This window comes from Grampus griseus (assembly GCF_964374135.1).
Source record: "Grampus griseus genome assembly, chromosome: 8".
Classification (NCBI taxonomy): Eukaryota; Metazoa; Chordata; class Mammalia; order Artiodactyla; family Delphinidae; genus Grampus; species Grampus griseus.
In genome coordinates this window covers 38,753,452-38,775,356 of record NC_139002.1, presented here as the reverse complement: position 1 = coordinate 38,775,356, position 21,905 = coordinate 38,753,452, and the positions used below count along the sequence as shown (strand labels likewise).

Below are 21,905 nucleotides of genomic sequence, written 5' to 3'. Positions count from 1 at the left end.
TTCATTTGTACTGGACAAACAGAAGCACCTCAACTACTGTTTCCACTTAATGAAATGTAAAAATAGAGTCTCGAGAAGAATAAACTGATTATAATATTACCCAGTGGCGGCTGTTAAAGTCTGATTAAAAGCTTTTCTCGGTCTAAAACGACATCTTTTCACAGCCCCCTCACCCCACCCCCCTTAACGGAGCGACTAAGCCAAGTAAGTTAAACAATACTGGAGTAAACTTTCTATCAGTCACTCTGGGAAGCAATAAGCTGATTGTGCGTCTGATTTTTCTGGAGCAACACCGGGGGGCTGAGGATGAGTAAGTGCTAAAAAGGGATAACTCACGTCCACCTCAGTCTCCACCTCCCCCAACCCCAGCTTGAGAAACTGTAACGTCGAATAGCATTTCCCATGGGCATAAAGTTCAAGCTGCTTTACCAGTTCCTTTCAGGATCGAACTGCAGCCACAAGACGACCATCCAAAGAATGTAAAAAGGGAGTGTTCGGGGAAAGCGTGCAAGGAAGGCAGAAGCAACCGAATAAACAAAAACAACACCCGCAAGAGTTAGGCACAGCAAAGAGGGAGCCAGGTTCCTCTGGACCAGACCAAGCAGTTCTGATTTCACACCGACCTCCATCAAGAGCACTGAGAGAAGGATCGAACAGGTCCGTCCCTCCCTCCGCCCTGGGAGCAGGCCGGGGGTGGCAAGGTAAGGAGGTGAACGGAGGAACAGACCACAGGTCCCCCCGCCCCCCCCGCGGCCCCAAATCCCCAACCCCTGGGGACTAGCGTCTGTCCCGGCAGACATCAAAAGCAGCAGCAGGCTAAACCCTCCACTCTCAACCCATGCCCCCTTTTTGGGTCTCGGCGTAGGGAAGGTGCCCCGGGATCCCTTTGAGCCTTGCTCCAAGAGTGCGCCCCGGGGCCGAGCAGCCCGAGCCGCGGCCGGCAGGAAGCGCCCTTTTCGGGCCGGACCCCAGGCCGAGCCCGTACCTTCCGCAGTACTTTCCGGCAGTTGGTACAGAGCAGGTAGTTGGCGGCGGCCGACGGGCTGCTGCTGCCCCGGTTCATCGTGGCTGCGGGCACCGAGGGCGAGGGCGAGCGGCGGGCTGGGGCCGGGCTGTCACTGCGGCCGCCCGCGCAGCTGAGGGGCCGGACCGTCCCCCAGCCGCCGGCCGCGCTTCAGCCTCAGCGTCCTCCGGGCGGGATGTCGGGATGGGAGGCGACGCCCCGAGAGCGAACGGCTGCCCGAAGCGACCACCGCGGCGGCTACCGAAGCGACGGCGGAGACGGTGGCGGCTGCTCCTCACCGGCCCGTTGTTCCACCCGCCCCCATCCTCCAGACCCCCGCCCCCGCCAGGCTAGGACGAGCAGCCGCCACCGCCGCGCTGCTGCTGCCGCTGCCGCCGCTGCCGCCGCCGCCGCCGCCGCCGCCGCCGCCGCCGCCGCCGCCGCAGCAGCAGCGCCTCAGTGCGGCCCCGCCCCCGCCACCCCACCACCTTCACCACCTCCACGCTCGGGCACCGCCCCCTCCCGCCAATCGGACCGCTCCAGCCACGCCCCCCGGGCGCTAGCCCACAGCCAATGAGCAACTAGAGCCCGGCTGGGAGCTGCACCGGCCAATCAGAGAGGCCGAAGACGCCTTGAATCTCTGGGCAAGTTAAGTTTGTCTCCGAGGCTCCGAACTGAAGGGAGATGGCGGGTTAGTTAGGTAGTGGGGTGGGTGGGAATACAGTGTGCTGCTCCACCAATAGGAGGAAGAGGGTGTGTCATATGCAAATAACCCCGTGAAGTCCAGCCCCTCCCCTAAGACAAGGCACAGCCCCTGCTCTAGGTCTCTGCAGAAATGGTGAGGGAATGAGATAAATAACTGGGAGCTAGAGCTCGCTAGTGGGTCTAAGACTGAGCTAAATATTTCCTGATTTCTTGAGAAAGAGGATGGGGGTGGGGGGAGCTAAAACGTCCTTACCGTCAGGGCAGTGGTTAGGCTTTCTCTTAACCAAAATCTTAGCTGTAAAGAAGACTGCAATCACGTAGCACTTTGCATCCAAGGATCTCAAAGAACTTTATGCATCATTTATCGTGAGCCCTGTTTTGCAAAAGACCAGTTACCTGAGGCTTCGGCAGCGGGTAGGGGATAGATGTTTAAGTATATTTGCACCAATAATCGAGTTAGAGGGAAGAAAAGACACAAAACCTGTGGGTGAGTGGTTTCCTCCTCCATCTAAAGCCCCTTCTCGCAGTCTCTCAGCAACGAAAATTCCTTTATTTGTCCAACACGAAAAGGCCAAAGAGACAGGGTTGTCTTCCACCCAAAAGTCCTTCTGAGGTAGCTGGTTAGATAAACGCAGAGCATGGAGCTCTGCCTGGGAGCGAAGGTTCAGAGAACAAATTGCCATTTAAAACTGTTGGGCTGGACCTGCCTCTTCCGAAGCTAAAAATGGATTTAGGATTTTGGCGTTCACGCTCTGGGGAGAGAAGGCAGATGTAATTGGGGAAAGCTCAGGCTGGCAGGGTGTGGGGGACAGGCGAGTGGGGGAGCGAGGTCTCTCGAGGAGCTAGCAGCGCGCATGCTAGTCGAATGCTGGTTCCCGACGACGCGAGACGCCCCGAAACCTGCTCCCCAGTGAGAACAAAGGCAGGCTCCGAGCGAGAACCTGATTGGTGCCCGGTCCTCACCGGTGTCCTCCGGACCCCGGAGATAACTTGCTCTGCCCACTGGCGCGGAGCTCCGTGCGCACTGGCGCCCCAGCTCCCCACCCGGCCTTGGCCGGGACCACATAGGACTGTGCGTTATGACATCACCTGTTTTCGCTGTTGAGAACACGATCGGTATTCTCTGCTTCTCTTTTTTTTAAAGGTCTCTGGTGTACGAGGATTTGTGAAGGCCTGCAGTTGGCAGAATGAATCTGTGGAGATGGTTTAAAAGAACGGTTTCACTGGTTTGCATTTCTTTCTTTTCTTCCCTTTCTTTTTAAAAAACTACCCTGGTTTCCTTAGGGATTCAGTGTAGTGTTGTGATGCAAAATCAGAAAGGTACACTTGGAGGAGCTAGCAAGTTTAGCATATCAAAGCTATTAGACCAAATTGTGTGGTTAAAACTGCCAATCTCCTCATTTTTCGACAGCTGCCTCCTCTCTGTCCCTTTTAGAGACCAACAGGCATAAACCAAGTCTACACAAGGAACAAAGGAAATGGAAATCTGCCAGTGTCAGGTTTAAATAGATTAAAATAGACTGGAAAACCCCCAAAGGGTCTAAGTTATGTGGTTGGGTAAATGTGTTGATCCATTTAACTAGTGATAGCTAAAGTTCTCTTGGTGCTGTGCAGATTTATAGAGCCTAGAATAGCAATGGCATGGGGAAGGTGTATAACATGCAGTTAGAAGAAACTGTATAAGCAAGAAGATTCAGCAAAGGGAGAAATTACTACGTACACTTCAACGCAGAGAACCAAGAAATCCAGGGAGAAAGGAAGTCTCAGTTGTCCTAAGAACTGAAACACATAGGTGTCCCCATTTAATGGTAAATATCTTGAGTTATGTTCCTGGCTTGTAAAGCAGATTTTATGTGAATACATTTTAAAGGAAAGGAGAAATTGAAGGATGAAGTGAATTTTTGTGCAGAGACTGAGTTTTCTCAAACAGTATTTTAACTTCAAATTATTTTCTATCATATACTTTTTATATCCTTTCCTTCTATTTAATAGCTAAAATTCTTTCACAGTGCAGTCCTTTAAGTTCTTCCATAACTAAATCTCTCAAGAGGGAGGCCAAGAGAGGCCAGCCCTATACAGTTATACCGTCTAACAAAAATTGCTAAAAGGAGGTTTTAGAGGAATCTCTTCATTGATCCATGGTCATATACATGTATGTGACCAAATGATGGCCCTCTCCACCAAATCCTCCAAACTGTTGTAACATTGTCTATACTGTCATTTATTTGGCAGTCAACCATGTACTGCACTGTAACATTTCTTCTATTGAACCACGGTATATGTGTCTGTGTCCCACCCCTGAAATCTCCAATCCAGTAACTCATTCTCAATACACAATGACCACTCTTTCTTCTGGTTCTCACACCCTCAGTCCCATCATCCTTCTTCTCCCCTCTCACGGTAATGGTCAACTTCTGGACACTTCCTTTCTCTTCCATTCCTCACCTGACCTCCCTTTCTTTCCCAGCTAGCCTGGATACCAGAAGGAGACTGTAACTTAGAGAATAAGTGACTTGCAAATCCTGGATCACATTGTTAGTTAAGAGGGAAGGAAACAAAAGCCCATTCTTTGAACTTTGTACAGAGCAAGGAAAAACTCCGCCCCTTTTGTTGTCTGGTTGATCTAAAACAAGAAAGAACTTTAGGAAAGTAAGATCTGGGTGAAAATTAACAACCAATGTGGAGCACTACTTCTTAATTTTTTAATTACAAAATGAGAATGACACTTCACGAAACATTTCACATCATTTAAAAATAGTTTTTGCTTGTTTTGAACTATTTTTTTCAATGTGACTTTTTTTTCCTAGTTGTGCATAAAATCACATGGCTTGGATGTACCGTAAATTATTTAACCATTACTCCACTATGGAACATGTAGGTTGTTTCCAGCTTCTCATGATTATAAATAATAATGCTCTGATAAGCTTCCTCATATATAAGTTTCTGGCAGCATCTTTTATTCCTAGATATGGAATTTCTAACCTAAAGGATATGAATATGTTTTAAGGCTTTTGATGCAATTTGCTAAAAGATTTTGTGGAAAGGTTTAACCAATTTGCAACCAACTCACAGTGAATAAGAGCACAGGGGAGAGAATCATTTGAAAGCACAAATCTGATCTGTCATCCTCCTATAGAAGGCCAGTCAATAGTCCACTTAACTCTACTTCGAATGCCCTCCATCTCTTTCTCTTTGAAAGATCTCCCGGTAGAAATAAGCACTTGCCAAAGCATCCAAAGTGCTTTCCTGTAGCTCTTCCTTAGCATCAAGCTCAATACTGAAATGATTGGTTCAAATTCTATGTTCTCATTAGACTGGTGAACCCCTGAAGGGCAGGGATGGACTCCATTCACTTATCCACTCCCAACTCCTAGCTCAACCAACTTGAAGAGAAGTGCTTAAAAAATCTTGGAGAAAATAAGGAGTTTTCACTCTGACTTTCCTCAGTACACCATAAGTTCTTCTAGAACATCTCTTTTGAATCTCTAATAACAGCTACAGGAACTTATAAAAGGATCCCAGTACATATTTGTGAATTGAATGGCTCAAAACAACTATTTGGCAAAGCAGAGAGATTGGATTCGTGTCCTTATCTGTCACCAATTCCTTCTCTGACATTGTATATAATGATCATAACTGGGACTTGCTATCTCTTTTATAAAATGAAACTTCCTACCACAAACCAAGGGTGTAGGGAGGGAGGGCTGAGGCACATTTTTATGCTCGGTGCTTTCGAAAGAAGATACCCTGTTAGTAACGTGCTGTGACTTTTGGACTTGAAACTGTTTATTTCTCTAGATATTCTCATTCTACTGACCTAAGAACAGGCCCCTTTATAGTTCCTAAATAAGGATTCGATTGAAAAAAATCAATTACTAAAGATATTTTTTAAATTCCATTTCTTGAGACAATAGGTCATTTTCTAACGTTTTGCCTCCTCAGACTTCTTTTTCTTTCCCCTGGGAGCACCCAAAGCCTTTGGATTTCAGGGAAAGTACTGCATTATTTACAAATTTGCAAATATTGTAATTTGTTTTGTGCACAAAGGAATTTGTACTTCACACAATTATAAATTGATTGCTCCCTTTGAGCTGTTAATTAGATTCCTGCGGTCCAAGACCAATACTACTCCAAAGGAGAAATTATGAGGATCTGATCCAAAAAGGCCACTGCTTGAGTGCCCATTCCCGTCCCACCCCCTCCATCGCCCACCTCCACTGAGAAAATTATTCTTACTAAAGCTCATTTTTCAAAGAACAAATATTCCACCAACATCCAAATTTTTGTCGGCTTTCTCCTCTAACTTCCTATTTCAGAGTTTCCTGCATTTAACCCCATGTAAAGCAGACTGCAAAGGCGAGCGAGGCCCTCAGACGTGGGTTTGTTGCTATTTGTTTGGCCTGCAAGATGTTAGCCAGCACAGTGCTTTTTAAACATTGAATTACTTTAAATATTTATAATTTAGGATATTTTGCGCCCCACCCCCAACTCTAGATTTCTGGCGTCTCCTGAAAATTTGTCAGATCTGATCACACTGGACTCATACTGCCACATGGCAACCATCTACTGGAACCCAGTACCTGCTCTTTGGGTTTGGACATGCACTTTCTAGTTTACCAACATCTCTGTCACTCTTTGGGGTTCTATTTTGCCACTTTATTTACATTATCTTCTTGATCCTTGTAAGGATTCGCCACCTCTATAAACTTTCTCCAGCACCTAAATACCTAAATTACTGATCTGCTGACTGTCCCTCTTAACTTTATTATAGAATATGAATTGAAAAGAAACGTCATCTCTTGGCTATAGCAAACGTTGAGGAAAGGGGTCAGATGTAAAGATTATCATGATATGTAAATCAACTATACTTCAATAAAAAAATATATTTAAAAAGGAATATCATGATGGATAGCTAGGTACCCTGACACGTGTGTGTGTGTGTGTGTGTGTGTGTGTGCATGTGTGTGTACAAAATGGGAAGGACAGTTGTCTAAGAAGGGACTATTATGTCCTTTACACTCTTCACCCCACTCCTTATTCTAAGTCTGCCCACATCCCCATTCTAATTGTAGCTTTAGGAGAAAGGGACCAAGGGGAATGTGGCAACAGTAGAAGGACCATGAGAGTGTTTCTTCCTAGTCAGGTATGGATTTGAGCACTGACTTTGCCCCTTACTAGATATATGGCCTTGGGCAAGTTACTTACCGTCTTTAGGCTTCAGTTTCCTCATCTGTAAGACCGAGTAATAATGCTACCTCCTCAAAGAGTGATTGTGAAGATTGAATGAGATTAATGCACTGTAGTGTTCAGCAAAGTGACTAGAACATTGCAAGCCCTCAGAAAATGTTTGCTGCTAGCTGCCACAATACAAAGGATGTTATGTTCTCTACATACTGTGTGACCTTGGTCTAGTTACTTAACTGTTCTATGTCTTGATTTTTGTCATCTGAAAAGAGGATATTGATATTAGCTTAGTCATAGAGTTATTTTGAAGATTAAATGAGCTATATGTAAAGCACTGTAAAACAATGCCTCGCATATAAGAAATGCTATATAAATATTTACTATTATTATATACAGTGGTCAGGAGATCTTTTTTATTTGTTTCTTTTTTTTCTGTGAAGATCTTTGATTTTCAAGGTACTTCTCAAAAGGTAATGTAGGGTAGTAGAAATGGCAATGGACAGAAAGTCAGAGGATCCAGGGTTTAGTTCAGTAGTGCTGTAAACGATGTGATTTTGGGTCTCAGTTCTCTTATCTATTAAATGTGGAAGGGTGATTAAGTAGGGTCAGGGCCAAATCCAGATTGTAGGAAAATTGAAGCTTATATAATGTGGGGACCTTACTTAATAAAAGAATATAAAACTATGGATGCAAAATTATTTATGAAAGCAAATACTTATTTAAAATCATCAATAGAATCAATAAACTTTAAAAAGTTGAAAATACTATAAACATCACAAAATCCAAATAAATAACAAATCTCTATTAATTAACTACCTGACACAACCCTGTATTACTTTTTTCCCTACATATTTTGGGCAGTATATTTTGATTTCCTCTTCATATGACAACGATTTTTGAAATGTTATCTTCTATGGAGAAAATAGAAAGGTAATTCAATTTTTTTCTCTAGTCTAGTGCCCTAGGATAGTTAGGCATCATGAAACCTCCTCCAACCTACATCTTTGTGATCTGATGCATGTGAATTGGCCCGGTGGGCGATAGAAATATTCCTAGAACCCATTCTTACGTTGGGACAACTCAAAACAGCAACCACACACTGAAATGACTGTGATCTTGCTCTCTCTCTATAACCCACCAAACCCAAGCTAAAGGTGTCTGCATCTTAACTTTCCCTTAGCCAGAATAACAAAAATACACATGGCTTCCCAATTCTTCCAGCATGAAGGAGAGTTTGAAAGAGGTAACTTGAGTGAAAAGAGACTGTGGTCTTTACCAATAATGGTTAAAATAGCTTGCTTTTGAAATTTAATTAAGAATATGACCACGTGAACACATTGCTCTGGCCTCTCCAAGGGCCTTGGAAGGGGCCAGTGCTAGTGATGGACACTAAATTTTAAATTTTATTAAATTTGTGGTTAATCCGTGTCTGAGAATTGCAAAGACCTTTCCAAGCTCTAAAATTCTGTGAATTTGTTTTGTCTTAGGATTTCCATGAGAATCTAGTGCAAGCAGGATTAGTAAGATAGGAGAAGTAGGAGAATTTCTGCAAGTAAGCAGGGAGAAAGTAAAAGGAGCTCTAGTCTCAAAAATCCCCAAAGTTGCCTTGGTATTCCTTTGTTCCCTTATTTCTTCTGTGAGTCTGCTCGTCTCCTTGATAATCTAAATTCACTCTCCCCAGTTCTCAGTATCCTTCTTTCAGATGTAAGGAAACTGAGATAGAGAAATAATTTTATATATTTTAAGGAAAGATCATTGTGAAATATGCTGGCTGTCTGGGTGTTAGAAAAGAAAGTGGGTGAATAAAACAAAAATCCCCATGAGAGTGAAGGAGTTTGGGAGTACGATCCAATTAAGAGCACAGAAGAGTTATAATTTTTAGACTCGGGTATCTTAGATGACATAGTATTCTATTGTGAAGGATTTGCAGGAAATCAACATGTAGAACCAAGGTGGGATTGAAGGGACCTTTAGAAGGAAACAGTCTATACTTCCACTTTCAGACCTTCTGAAAGTGACAATTACATACAGACTTGGAGCATCCTCAGGGATGAGTCTTATTCATCTGAGTATTTCAAGTACTTGGAACCTAAGAGGAGGTGCTTGAAAAACCTTGTTAGATGAAATGGTTGGATGTATTAGAGTTTGTTAACTGGAAAGTGAGTACACATATTTTTACCAAATAAAGTTCCCACGTTGTCTTAAAACTGTAAAATGATTTTCATGCAAAGGTAAAATTTGCCTTGTTCGCAAGAAGCAACTTTCAACAATTATATAAATGTAACAAACACAGCAATTTCAAAGATAAAATGTTGGCATTCCCACATGAGCTGCAAGCTTGGAATTACAATAGCATCTTGTAAGATTCTGGAAGGCTGCAACTTTGGAAGAGTATGCTGTGAAATACATGCTGTACAGATAGTTTTTTATTTGCTCATTTATTTATTGGACCCTCAGCAAGTAGTAAGTCCTGGCGACAAAAAATAACAAAAGATAAGTTTATAATCTAATAGTGAGACTGGGGTATAATCTCTGCATTGGTGTAGAAGATAAATAGAAAATGGAGAATAGAGGGTAAGAGAATTATTAGCAAAGAACTCAGAAAGCTCCTTTGAGCATTTATGCCTGTAACTGGATGCCTTAGTGGTAGTGATGGAGACACATGATACAGAATTCTTGCTGTGTCTCCATGCAATTTACAATGTCAACAGGAGGATAGGATTAACCCTTACAAATACTAGAGAACAATACAGAAGAGTATATAATGAGATCACCTTTTAATTCCATATTCATTACTCAATTCATTCCTGCAGTCACACATTAATTTCCTCAACATATGTCTGTGGAGTACTTACCACGTGCCAGGCTCTTGGCTAGCCATGGAGATAAAGTGATAAACATGAGAGTCAGGGTCTTACAGAACAGATAATCTAGCAGAGAAGATGGACTTCAAACAAGTAATGCCAATATGTAATGAGTATTATAGTAGGGAAAACACAGGAAGGGAACATAGAGCAGGGGAATCTAACCTGGTCCAGGCCTCCCTGAGAAGTAAAATGGAAACCCAAGTGGCGGGGTGTCCACTGTTTCTGACAGTGACTCCCCCATATTCCAGCCAGTAGGTCCTTTCCATCTGCAACTCTCATCTTGTTGTTTCAATTCTCCTTTTAATATAGTTCCTGTTCTAGTTATAAAACTCCTATGAATCCTGACTTCTTACAGTACAGTAGACAAATTTTATGCTGGAAGCCATCCTCCTTTCTTTTTCTAAGAGGCACTATCCCTATTTAACTTCTTTTTCCAGATTAAAGAATATCATTTAACATCATTATTTCACACTTGACCGTTCTCACTCAGGCCACCACCATGATGAGTTCCATCCGTGCATGTGCAAGTTAAATGTAGACACCATTTCTAAGAGGTACATCTATTTTATCTCTCTTAAGACTCTAAAGTATTTGAAGGTAATCCTCATATCTCTAACCTATTTTCTCTAATCCCCACAACATCCATGGTAATGATACTATAATCATAATAGATATAGTGATAAAAGCAACCACTATCACTTACTGAATGCTTACTATGTACCAGTCATTTTGCAATATCCTATATACATTATCTTACCTAATATTTATAAGATGCCTATGAAATGGTTATTATTATCTCCATTTTTCAAATGATTTATAGGGATTAAAAGTTTGGTCAAAGTCACAGTTATTACAAGACATTTGAGATTTGAACCCAGATTTGCTCGATGCCAGTGTTTATAGTATTATTCAGTCCTGCCTTGGCATTGTACATTCAGAATATTGTAAATATTCTTTGAACTAATTCTCTGTGATAGGTTACCAAACTGTGAGGTCCACTGACTTAGATCTCCCAACATCCACCAAATACAGTGTGGGCACCTCCAGTAGTCGGATTCCTACTGAGATCAATGTTATGGGAGTAGGAAAAGAAATACTCATTATTCCCTATTCTAATATTTTATTGCCCACTGGCATGTTACTCTAAAATAAAACTAAATGATCCTGGGATGTGAAAAATTCTTTTGTTGACACTTTAAGTTGAAATGCCAAATGTTTTGATATATAAGTCTGATGATTCCTAGGCACTTGGTTAGTCATGAAGGTAAAGTGATGGATGTAATGGAGATAAAGTTGAGGGAGAGGGGAGAGGAAAGAAGTTGCCAATGCTCCTCTTACATGCTGTATCAAGGATGATCCGGGTCCATTGTGATTGGTTGAGATTAGCTCCTCTAAGAAAGAAGGTGAATGAACTGGTTTCCACATAATCTGCCAGCGAACTAGAGATATTTATCTCAACCTGTCCCATCCAGATTCTCCTCTAAGGAAACCTTTCTGCTTGTGGCCTCATTCTACACAGTGGTGCTCTATACTGTGTGTTTGCCCCTTGTCTCAGATGAGTGGACCAAGGGGTAGATGCTTGCTGGAAGACAGACATTCTGTGACCTGGCCAGCCATCTGGATGGACTAGCTTAAAATGATGATCTGGGCCGATCAGTTGCCGTTCTGGGAAATTCAGCAATTGGAAACTAAGGCACCAGGCCAGCTGGCAGCAAAGTCAGATTGTGAGAGGATGCCATGAACCATATGGACGCTAAAACTATGAAGGGGCAGAAGAGATAGAGAGTAAAGGCTGAGGAAGCTGGTTGGAAAAGAAGCATAGAGACAATGCACAGGAAGAAGGCGAAGACACTAAGACACTTGTATTTAGAAGTGCCTTCGATCCTGGGTGTTTCCAGTTCTGGTCCCTGCCATGTATCCCTGTAACCGCCCGTTCCCCTATCTGAATCTCCTTCCACCACTAATTTTGTGAAGTAACTTGAGTGCGCCTGTTTCTTTCCATCCAAAGAGACTAAAACCATCTTCCTTCCCTTACATGTCAAGCACTTACAAATATGAAGTATTACTCTTAGTTCTCATTAGTAAATGGATGTGAAAAGTCAGACATTCAAAAGAAAGAACTGGAATGCGCTGAGCCAGAAAACCACATTTTGATTTTTGCACATAGAAAATTTTTACGTTTCATTAAGCATACGTTTCATTAAGAAAGGCTGCTCTCAAAACTTTTTAGAACATTTTGTGTTCCCAGTTGGAGAATGGAGATCAGTAATCTATTAGCCGAACTGCTTCTCTCCAAGTTTAATGTCAAAGTGATTCTAATGTGTCTATGTGAGCAACTGCCTGTGAAGAAAACTTTGAGAGACAAAAGGCTTTCTCCCTTTCCACTCGTTATCCTTCATTCAGATCTCATGCCTGCTGGCCCAGTTTAATGATTTTCTAGAGTTTTTGAACCAAAAAGATTTTTTTAAAAAGTAAAAACAGAAGTCAAAGTTAAATGTCCTTGAATGTTTCCAAGAACTAAGTAGTTAGTCAAGAAAAAGATAAAGTGAATGAGGGCAGCTTTGTGTCAGTTGGCAGGTTAAAGATCACTGTGGTGGTCTTTATGAAATACAAAGGGGACCAGGCATATAAATATGAACAGGTATAAATGCTTTAATTTGACTCAACTTGCCAGGTAAGGAATGTGCCTCAACAAGTGATCTGTTTCCGTAGGGCCAATCACTAGCCTTGGAGGAGCTCAACTCAGCTAACCAGAATAGATCTGGAATATTCTTGGTTTCCATTCCTGTGCCTCACATGCCTTGTCTCTGCAGGAGCCGCTGCTTTTCCTTCCCTTTCTAAGTCTCTCTCTCCCCTCCTTCCTCCCTTCCTTCCCTCTCCCCTTCCCTCTTTCCCTCTTTCTCCTTCTTCTGCCCTCCCTTCCCCCTTCCTCCTCCTCCCTCTCCTTCTTCTTCTTCTTCTCCTTCTCCTTCTTCTTCTTATTCTCCTTCTTCTACTTCTTTTCCTTCTTCTCCTTCTCCTTCTTCTCCTTCTTCTCCTTCTCCTTCTCATTCTTCTCCTTCTTCTCCTCCTTCTCTGTCTCCTACTCCTTCTCCTCCTCCTCCTCCTCCTCCCTCCTCCTCCTCCTCCTCCTCCCTCCTCCTCCTCCTCCTCCTTCTTCTTCTTCTTCTTCTTCTCCTTCTCCTTCTCCTCCTCCTCCTCCCTCTTCTTCTTCTTCTTTCTTCTTCTTCTTCTCCTCCTTCTCCTCCTTCTTCTCCTTCTTCTCCTTCTCCTTCTTCTTCTTCCCTTTCCCCTTCTCCTTCTCTCTCTCTCTCTCATTTATATTGGGCCTATTCTGAGCTCAGCCACCCTTGAACCCATTCTCTATCTTGTAGGTAAAATAGTTCTTAGGATTTGCTAAGACCTTGGAAAATAAAGGAGGTACTTCACCTGACCAGTGAGGATTGTTTTTGCCACAACTTTGGAAACTTTGTGGATGGGAAATTAAAGGAAGTGGTGCTTCTCCCTGGGCCATACTAGAAGGGTTGTGGTCGTGTTGGACTTGCTGTTGATGCAATAACTCTACAGTTATTTCTGTATACTCAAGGCCTGTCGCTTTTCATTTTCTGTTTCTTCAAGAAGACATGAACATCTAGAGAGTCACATGTCTATGGGGAATTGGAATGCTGAGGAATGGAAACAAATGGAAATATATTACACAAGTGGAACTTCAGCTGTGACCTGAAATGTATTACCTAAGAACTCTGTACAGGTGAAATTTTTTCTATCTCGGTATTGTATAATCAAGTTGCTGTTCAAAAACTCTTCAAATTTCATTTTTTAGTACTTACTTTGTAGGGTTTTTTGAGGATTAAATGAAAAAATTTCTGTAAAGTGCATAGAACAGTGTTCCTCCTATTATGAGCACTCAATAAATGTTAGTTATTATTATTTTTTAAATTTTTCATACAACAATAATATATTTGTTCAGTAGCAATTGAAATTTACTTGAATTTTAATATTTTGGGTTCCCTGATGCCATTTACCACTGTTTGTTTTGATTTAAAAGGGCCTCAAGTACTTGATAACATGCAAGGTTGATCATCAAAGCATCTTTATTGCACTTGTGTTCACAAAGTACATTTTGGTCTTCTTTTAGTTAGTCTGTTCAATCACATTACAAGATAGAGAATTCTGTGTCAGAGAGCCTGTGGGAAAATGAAGAACCTAAGTGTCTGGAGAAATTAAATGACCACAATGTAACCCCCATTGTAACCTCTCTCTAGATGAAGATGAAGAAGGACCATCTTCTCTGGGACTTGGGCTCTCACGCGTATTAGGTGAGTGTATGCGTCCACACGCATGGATATATGCCTTTATGTGTCCTGCTCTCAACAAATTCTTTTTTTTTTTTGGCCGTGCCTCACAGCTTGCAGGATCTTAGTTCTTCGTAGTTCCTCGACCAGGGATTGAACTGGAGCCCCCTGCTTTTGGAAGCGCAGTGGAGTCCTAACCACTGGACTGCCAGGGAATTCCCAACAAATTCTTTTTTGCTAAGCTAGAGATAGTGAGTCATAATCATTCCTTGGTTTTTTTTTTTAAATTAATTATTTATTTATTTTTGGCTTTGTTGGGTCTTCATTGCTGCACACGGGCTTTCTCCAGTTGTGTCGAGCAGGGGCTATTCTTCGTTCTGGTGTGTGGGTCTCTTCCTAATTGCAGTGGCTTCTCTTGTGGAGCACAGGCTCTAGGTGCACAGGCTTCAGTAGTTGCAGCGCGTGGGCTCAGTAGTTGTGGCGCACGTGCTTAGTTGCTCCATGGCATGTGGGATCTTCCCAGTCCAGGGATCGAATCCATGTCACCTGCACTGGCAGGAGGATTCTTAATCACTGCACCACCAGGGAAGTCCCATTCCTTAAGCTTTTAACTGAAGAACTGCAGTTTGCCAGTTAATGAACGGGACGTATTAACCCATTTAAGAGCTGGAGTCCTAAGATAGAGTGCGTTGGCTCTTGCCATCAAGAGCTTTGCCTACTAGCTAATAGCTGATGATTCTCAGTTTTACTCTACAGGAGGTAACTATCTTTAGGGAGATGGACAAAATCACAAAAGATAATATACCTCATGTATTCTGTATGACTCTAGAAGAACTTAACCATACTATAAATAGGTCTTTTTTTTTTTTTTTTTAAATATAGGTCTGGGCTGAGAGGGTCTTCTGGGAGGTGTAATGGGCAGGATATATAAAGCATGGACCAAGCCATGGATTCTTTCCTCTTTGCCTTTTACAATTGTCCTCTGTTTATAGAAACCTATTTATGAGTCTGCCCTGGTCATCAGGGAAAATGCCTTATTTATTTCATGATTGTTTACAAAACCAAGGGCCCAGGACACAGGATATTTATACTGTTGTCTATCATAGCATTCACTGGAAGAAGAGATAAGCGATTCATCTGACAAAAATATTGCGGCTTGAAGATTCTGAGTGCACGAGAAAGAAGTCACCGCATTACCACGTCATAAGACAATGATTTTGTTCTCTTGAACAAATGATGTAACTCATTTAGGTTGATTTCGCCTTCCTCAGATGTCATGAACATAATTTTTGCTTTTTCACTATAGTTCTTAGTTGCTTGTGCAGTGACATCTCAGGTAAAAAGGGCCTGAAGCAAAGTCTGAGTTGGATCCTCCTGAGAACATCAATAAGATTTTCTCCCCTTTTTCAAAGAACTAAGGAGTAGATTTAGCCAGACGAGGATAAGGTTCTAGATGTGGAGGGTAACAAGGAGCGGTAAGATTTTTCTAGGTGGAAAAAGCAAAGGGAAGGCAGATGCTTGGGTGTGTCGGTGGCCTAATTTCTGTAGCCCTGGAGCTGCCCAAAGTATCTTCAGAGTGAAGACCAGCCATCTGAGCCCCAAGACAGGACAACGACCTGGGGGTGAAGAGCGGCTCTAGCTCCACCTGCCAGCTCCGCGCCCCCTCAGCTTGGTTCTATTTGCTCTTTATCTTCGGGGCTTCATTGACATCATTCTACCCTATTTCAGAGTGAGATTAGGTGACTTCCTCAGAGCCCACGGATCCCAGTGACATGTTAGCTACACCAGCTTTGTGTCACCTCTGCTTCTCCAGAAGCAGATTCAACAAGATCACATGATTTTTCAGAGCCTTTTAATGTCTCTTGCCTTTGGCATGTCACTTATCTGACCTACTTCCAACTTTTCATGTTCCAATCTCCCATCCCTTTTATTTCATCTGACTCTTTCCCATATCATCAGCCCTACTTTCTGCTCCCTTCTCACTAGAGCAAACTGCCAACCCCGGTACCTTTGCTCTCTTGTTCACATTCCCCTCAAAAGTCACCCAAAGTTTCCAGGAAGCAAAGGAGAAGAGCTTAAACTATTTTTGCAGTGGAAAGCCTAGAGATGACTTACCTAAGCATGGCCTATTTGCTGCTTGATGTAGTTCATGCTCTGGCCAGGGGGAAGGTATGGTGGGATTTTGCCCAGGCACGCTTTGGCCCTTCTGTGTTTTGTGCTGCCCGTGCTGAGTCAGCTATTGTTGAAACAAATGAAGGTAAGTATCCTTGAGGAACAGTGATGGAGGCGTGGGTGACATTCATGTAGATAATAACCTTTCAGGTTAGCTCTGGTCCTGCCCACGAACAGAATCTCAACCCCAGCCAAATCCTTCCAAAAGCAAAGATCATGTGCATTGTAGACTGTAGGCTCCCTGAGGGCACACATCTCTGTCTGATTTCTTTTCATTCATGTAAACCAGGTGCACAGAACGGAGCCTGTCCCATTGTAGGTGCCCGATAAGTCTGTTAATTTGAATTCCCGCCCGATGGAATTGTTACTTTAGTACCGCATTTCAGCAAGACTCTTCTCCACCAAATAGCACAATATCAAACAGGTATAGCAGAGTCGATTTTAATATGCTAATTAATATACACAAGGGGAAAAAAATATCATTGTAAATACCATGGGCTTTGAATGAACGTGAGCTTCTGAGGGCTGTAAATGTATTTCAGAGAACAGGACTAAGAATGGAGTAGAAATATACTAAATTTTAAGGAGCATCTTGAACATGAAGGGTAGCTGATAAAGAGAAAATTAAGCTTTTTAATTATAGAAATGTGAAATTGATAAAGAATTTACTGTTTATCTGAAACACCAAGTTTTCCTAGGACCTTAATATTATTATTCCTAAAAAGCAGGGGTCAAGGGGGCTTCAGACTAGATAAAATTCCCTCCAATTCTAAAAAGTTGAGACTACACAATTATAAATCATCAAAAAATATAAAAAACAAATAAAACTGACGTCTTTAGTCTCTCTTTTGGGAATGAGTGTAGCCCTAGAACAAAAAATCTTAACCTGAAGTGTAGGGTTGTACTTCCTTGTATATCTGAGTTCCCTAAAACCGTGCATACAAATTTTATATATGTGCATTTTTTCCCCTGAGGAACAAGGATCCATAGTTTTCATGAAATTCCCAAGGTAGTTTGAGACCCCAAAACCTTACAAGCCACTGGATTATAACATTTTAGATTGTCTCCTTATAAGGCTTGAAATAACACTTTCTATGTGTCAGGCATTATGCTGAAACACTTTATATGTCTTACCTCATTTAACTGTAACTTCACAAGACTGCTGCTTTTCTGAGAAGTTAACTTTCTCAAAGTCTTACAGCTGATAACTGGTGAAGCTGGGACACCCACCCAGGCTGAACCAGAATGCCATGCTTTTATTCATTACATAGAACTACCTTCTTTTTGGGAGACAGAACATTTTCCCCAAACCAGAGCCTTTTCAGTCTTAGCCATTACTTTCCCTGTAATTCATCTTTTATATTTATTTAAGAACTGCTTTCTAAGCACCCTAAACCCTTTATATACCCAGGGAGCATTCCTCTGTGGAGCTAGCTTTCTAAAGCACTGAAGCAACTCTCTCCAGACCACTCATCTCCGTTCTGTTCTTTTCCATTGTACAACCAGGCTGCAGTAAGCGTAATTTTGTCTTAACTCTCTATTCTAAACTCAGGTCTGGCCACGTGGCACTAATGGACAACCCATACATTTGGAGAGACTCCAAGAAATCCATCCCAAGCACTGAATGGTCCTGGCCCTGTTCCAGAATTTCACTAACCTTCCACAAATTGTGATTCCAGACACGTTCTTACCTTGGCCCCCAGGATAATGGGAGCCACAAAAGAGACAGAAATTAAAATGTCAGCCCAGCTGGGCCCACAGCAATTACAATGGAACCCATTGCCTCTTCGATCACCTGAGTGCACCACATCTGTGCCTCCTGCAGAAGGGACAGCAAAAGAATCCAGAGCAGTTATTTTAGATGTCTCTTTAACTCAGTGTTAACACAGTTGCTACTTAACAACAGCAACTAAGATTTTTATAAGCGACAGGAAAATTTTTAAAAGCAAGGTGAGAAGCAGAGATCAGAATTCTGATGAGCTTTGTAATTCAGCAACCACTGCCATCACTCAAAACCTAAATAACCTGAAATATATGATCAAGGCTGGAGCGGCAAGTAAAAGAAAATGTTGTTATTCTCTGCCTGAGAAAAGGGTATCACCCAAACCTTTTCACCTACTGCAGATTCTGAAAGACGAGTAGTATGCCATGTCACTATGGACAGAGAAAAGGATGTCCACAGCCAAGGTGACATCTGAGAGGTCATATAGTTTGTGGGATCATGATAGAAGTTCAAAACATCAATCTGAGAAAAATAAGTGAAACTGATGACTGAGTGGGAAGTATGGGTGGCACAAGGGATTAAATGGTGTGGGAATCAAGACATTGCTAATCTCCTCGCTTCCTCCTTTTTTTATTCTTTATAGACCCAGCCACTGATAGGAGCTGCCGATTTCATGTGAAGTGATCAGTTGCTTTTTGTGCTCTGAAGGTGCTGATTTCCAACGACTGCAATGTTACATCCATGAGTTCTTCCAGCTTTGAAACTGAGCGCTCCAAGCAAGAAGATCCCTTTTCTTCTGCTGCTATGCCAGGGAAACGTTGAGATTACTTCAGCCAAAATAACATTTCTGCCAGCTGACATCCTAACTCAGAGAGGCAGCTAGTCGTGCTAACAAAGAAAACGATGTTTGGTCATAAAGGAGTGTGATGAAACTTTCTCTTTATCTTTTTCTATCTCAATACCACAATATGGAGACGAGTTATTTTCTTAAAGTACTTGTCACCTGCTTTGTGATTGTCATTTTACTTGGCTGCCTTCTCTGCGAGATTATAGGCTTCATGAGGACAGTTTTCCTCCTCATTGTATCCTCAATACAGTAACAACGTTTTTTTTTGAAGAAATGAATAAAGAAAGTCAACTCAGAAAAAGTCTTCTAGTCTATGTTATAGGAATAGTGAAATCTTTTTAGGTTAGTAAAATGTGGGTTGAATTGCTCAGGAATTTTTAATAACCAGTGTTTGTCAGCTGAAAGTATATTATGGGAAAATGTAATACTGAATGCAGTTATAAGTTCTGGAATAGGGACAAGTGTTCAGGCCACGGTGGCTAAGTGCTGTTTTTGTCCTCCAGCTTTTATTTTTACTTCGGGTAACTCTCAGCCAGTGTTAGTCTAGGAAATTGCCCCCTCCTTCACCCTCAGTCCCATCTTATTCTCCTCCCCCAGGTACACTGGGTCCTACCCTGGTAGGTGATCCTGTGTGTACCAGAGAACCGTCTTCCGGGGCCACTGGGCTTTGTTCAGCCACAGTTCCAGCTGGTCCTGTCAGAGGAGCATGTCCTTTCTTTGCTTTGGGGAGAAGTGAGCTGGAGCTTTGTGTGGAGTCTCTACACTGAAGCCAACAGAGGAGAACGTGGGGAGTGGGGAGATAAAGGGAAAGAGGGCAGGAGAGAGAGGGTCCTGAGGACATACCTCATTAGAGGCAACAAATCACCCACAACGTAACTTTTTTCTGTCATTTGCCACAAAAATAACTCTAACTGGTCCAGAGAATGTGTTGTGTTACTTTGTTTTTGTCTTTGTAAAAGAAAGAAATCATTTAGGTGGCTCCTAGAGGAAGTGCGGTTTGGTACATCTTGGTCTTGTTAGGAAATTCATTATTTTAATGGACCGAAATCTCTGCCTTAGATAGAATGTTGGAGCTTCGGGAGCTACAGGTAACTCAGGATGCGTGTGTGCTCTCTTCTACCTGACAGCTCCATATGAAGAGAGCTATTATGACTCATTTGTTCATCCGTTCAATAAATATTGAGCACCTACAATGTGCAGGCACATCTTTTCTTCAGGATTTACGTTTAGACTGTTCTTTGAACTGTTTCTCGTGTCACGGGGATTCTGGACCAGTACTGGTGTTCCCTCCTTAGGAGGACTCCACTGTGTCAAACATCACCTTTAAAATACGGCATCTGGAGCAAAGCATGATAACATCCATTCACATGTGTTAAACATGACTTAAGTGTCCCGCATGCCAGGTATAAGGGTAACACGGATGAATGAGACAGGTTTGTGCTCAGAGGACTCACTGCCCAGAAGGAGGAGGCTGCTCTGTAAATAAGATAGTCCAGCATAGACAGCTACAGTGAAACCCAAATTGTAATAGGGAAGAACAGATTACTTTAACCTTCGTATTCTGTTGCTTTTGCTACAAGTTAATCACTAAAGGGATGTTGCCTGTAGCTTAAGGTATACATAATAGCTCATCTCTGAGAACCCTGCCTCCCATATAATGAGCGTTAAGCTAAAATACCTTTGTTTAGCCCACAGGAAACCTCCTGACCAGGCCCACCTGTAAATGGCTACAGGAAAGAAGAAATTAACACATCCTGGAACCAGGACTTTACCCCCTCTCCTTTTAGTATTAAGGAAGCCTGAATTTAACTCAGGGAAGATGGTTCTTTGGGACACTAGTCCACCATCTTCTCGGCCTGCTGCCTTTCCAAATAAAGTCCCTACTCCTTGCCCCAACGAATTGTCCCTCAATTTATTGACCTGTCATGTGGTGAGCAGTACGAGCTTGGACTTGGTAAGAAAATGAGGGAGCTGCCAGTTCACCTTGGAGAGGGGAATCCTTGGAAATGCTTCCTACCAAGGGGAGGTAATTCAGAGTATGAGTGTGGACTTCTGACAGGCAGATGGAGCTGGGGGAGGGTATTTCTGGGAGAGTCAGCAGCCTGAGCAAAGGTAGGGAGGAATGAAACCGCCTAGTGAGTCCATGGAACCGCAAAGGCCTTGATAGGTCAGGAGTGTGGGATATGAGATTGGGGTACAAAAGAGGTAGGATCAGAAAGGTAGGCAGGGTAGAGCCTTGAATGCCATACTGAGGAGCTTAGACTTTTTTCCTACAAGGTGACAGGGAATCTCTAAAGTTTTTAAAGAAGAGGGACAGCATGACGGGTTTACATATTAGAAAGACACTTTGAAGGTGTAAGACCCAGGCGTTGGACCTCTAGGAAACTGAGGCAGGAAGAACAGCTGGGAGATAAGGTCATCTGGATAAGAGATGCAAAAGGATTCCATTAAGGCAATAGCTGTAAGGATGGAAAGAAGGGGATGGATTAAAGGCAGTGAGGACACAGGGACAAGCTGTGCTGTAAGACTCGGCTACTCAAAGTGATTCAGAGGACCCGTAACATCAGCATCACTTGGAAGAAAAGCAGGTTCTCGGTCCCCATCCCAGACCTACTGGATCAGAATCCGCAGCTTAACAAGATCCGCCAGGTCATTCATTCATTCATAGGCACATTAAAGCTTGAGAAATACTGCTCTTGGTGCCTGAGATTTAGTGGTGAAGACACAAGACAGCTGAGGTCTGCACCATCATGGAGTTCACACTTTTGCATGGGAGGCAGATCTGAAACAAGAATTCCATGGTCAGCATTGGATGATGATGGTGATAAGTGCTAGAAAGGGGACATATCAGGAACTTGGACATGCCCAGGGCTGGGGGCTCAGGGGAGGTTTCCCTGCATAGGTTACAGTGAAAAGCCAGGGTGAACCAGGAGAAGCAAGTGGAACACATGTGTATATGTATGAGGGCATGGGGTGGAATCTCCCATCAGAGACCAGGCTGGAAGGGCCACTGGGGCCTTGGAGGAATGAAAAGTGCCGGAGCAGCGTGTGAGGATAGAGGAAGGTCCTGTGAGGTGGGGCTGGAGGTCAGGTGGGAGATGGGGTCAAC

General features: G+C 42.8%; 1 protein-coding gene and 1 long non-coding RNA gene across 2 annotated transcripts in view; one reads left to right on the top strand and one right to left on the bottom strand.

Moving 5' to 3' along the window:
* Positions 1-1,338, bottom strand: part of SESN3 (sestrin 3) — a 74,367-nt gene extending 73,029 nt beyond the window's left edge. The window contains exon 1 of the mRNA XM_082661033.1: positions 986-1,338. Within this exon, the coding sequence (XP_082517159.1) occupies positions 986-1,063 (78 nt within the window). The 5' untranslated portion in view covers positions 1,064-1,338. The remainder of the gene's footprint in view (positions 1-985) is intronic.
* A 1,513-nt stretch (positions 1,339-2,851) lies between these two features.
* Positions 2,852-18,755, top strand: LOC309826725. Its single transcript, XR_014297132.1, has 4 exons — positions 2,852-2,934; positions 13,381-13,510; positions 14,025-14,078; positions 18,593-18,755. It is a non-coding gene; the product is annotated as an uncharacterized lncRNA (long non-coding RNA).
* The last annotated feature ends 3,150 nt before the right edge of the window (positions 18,756-21,905 follow it).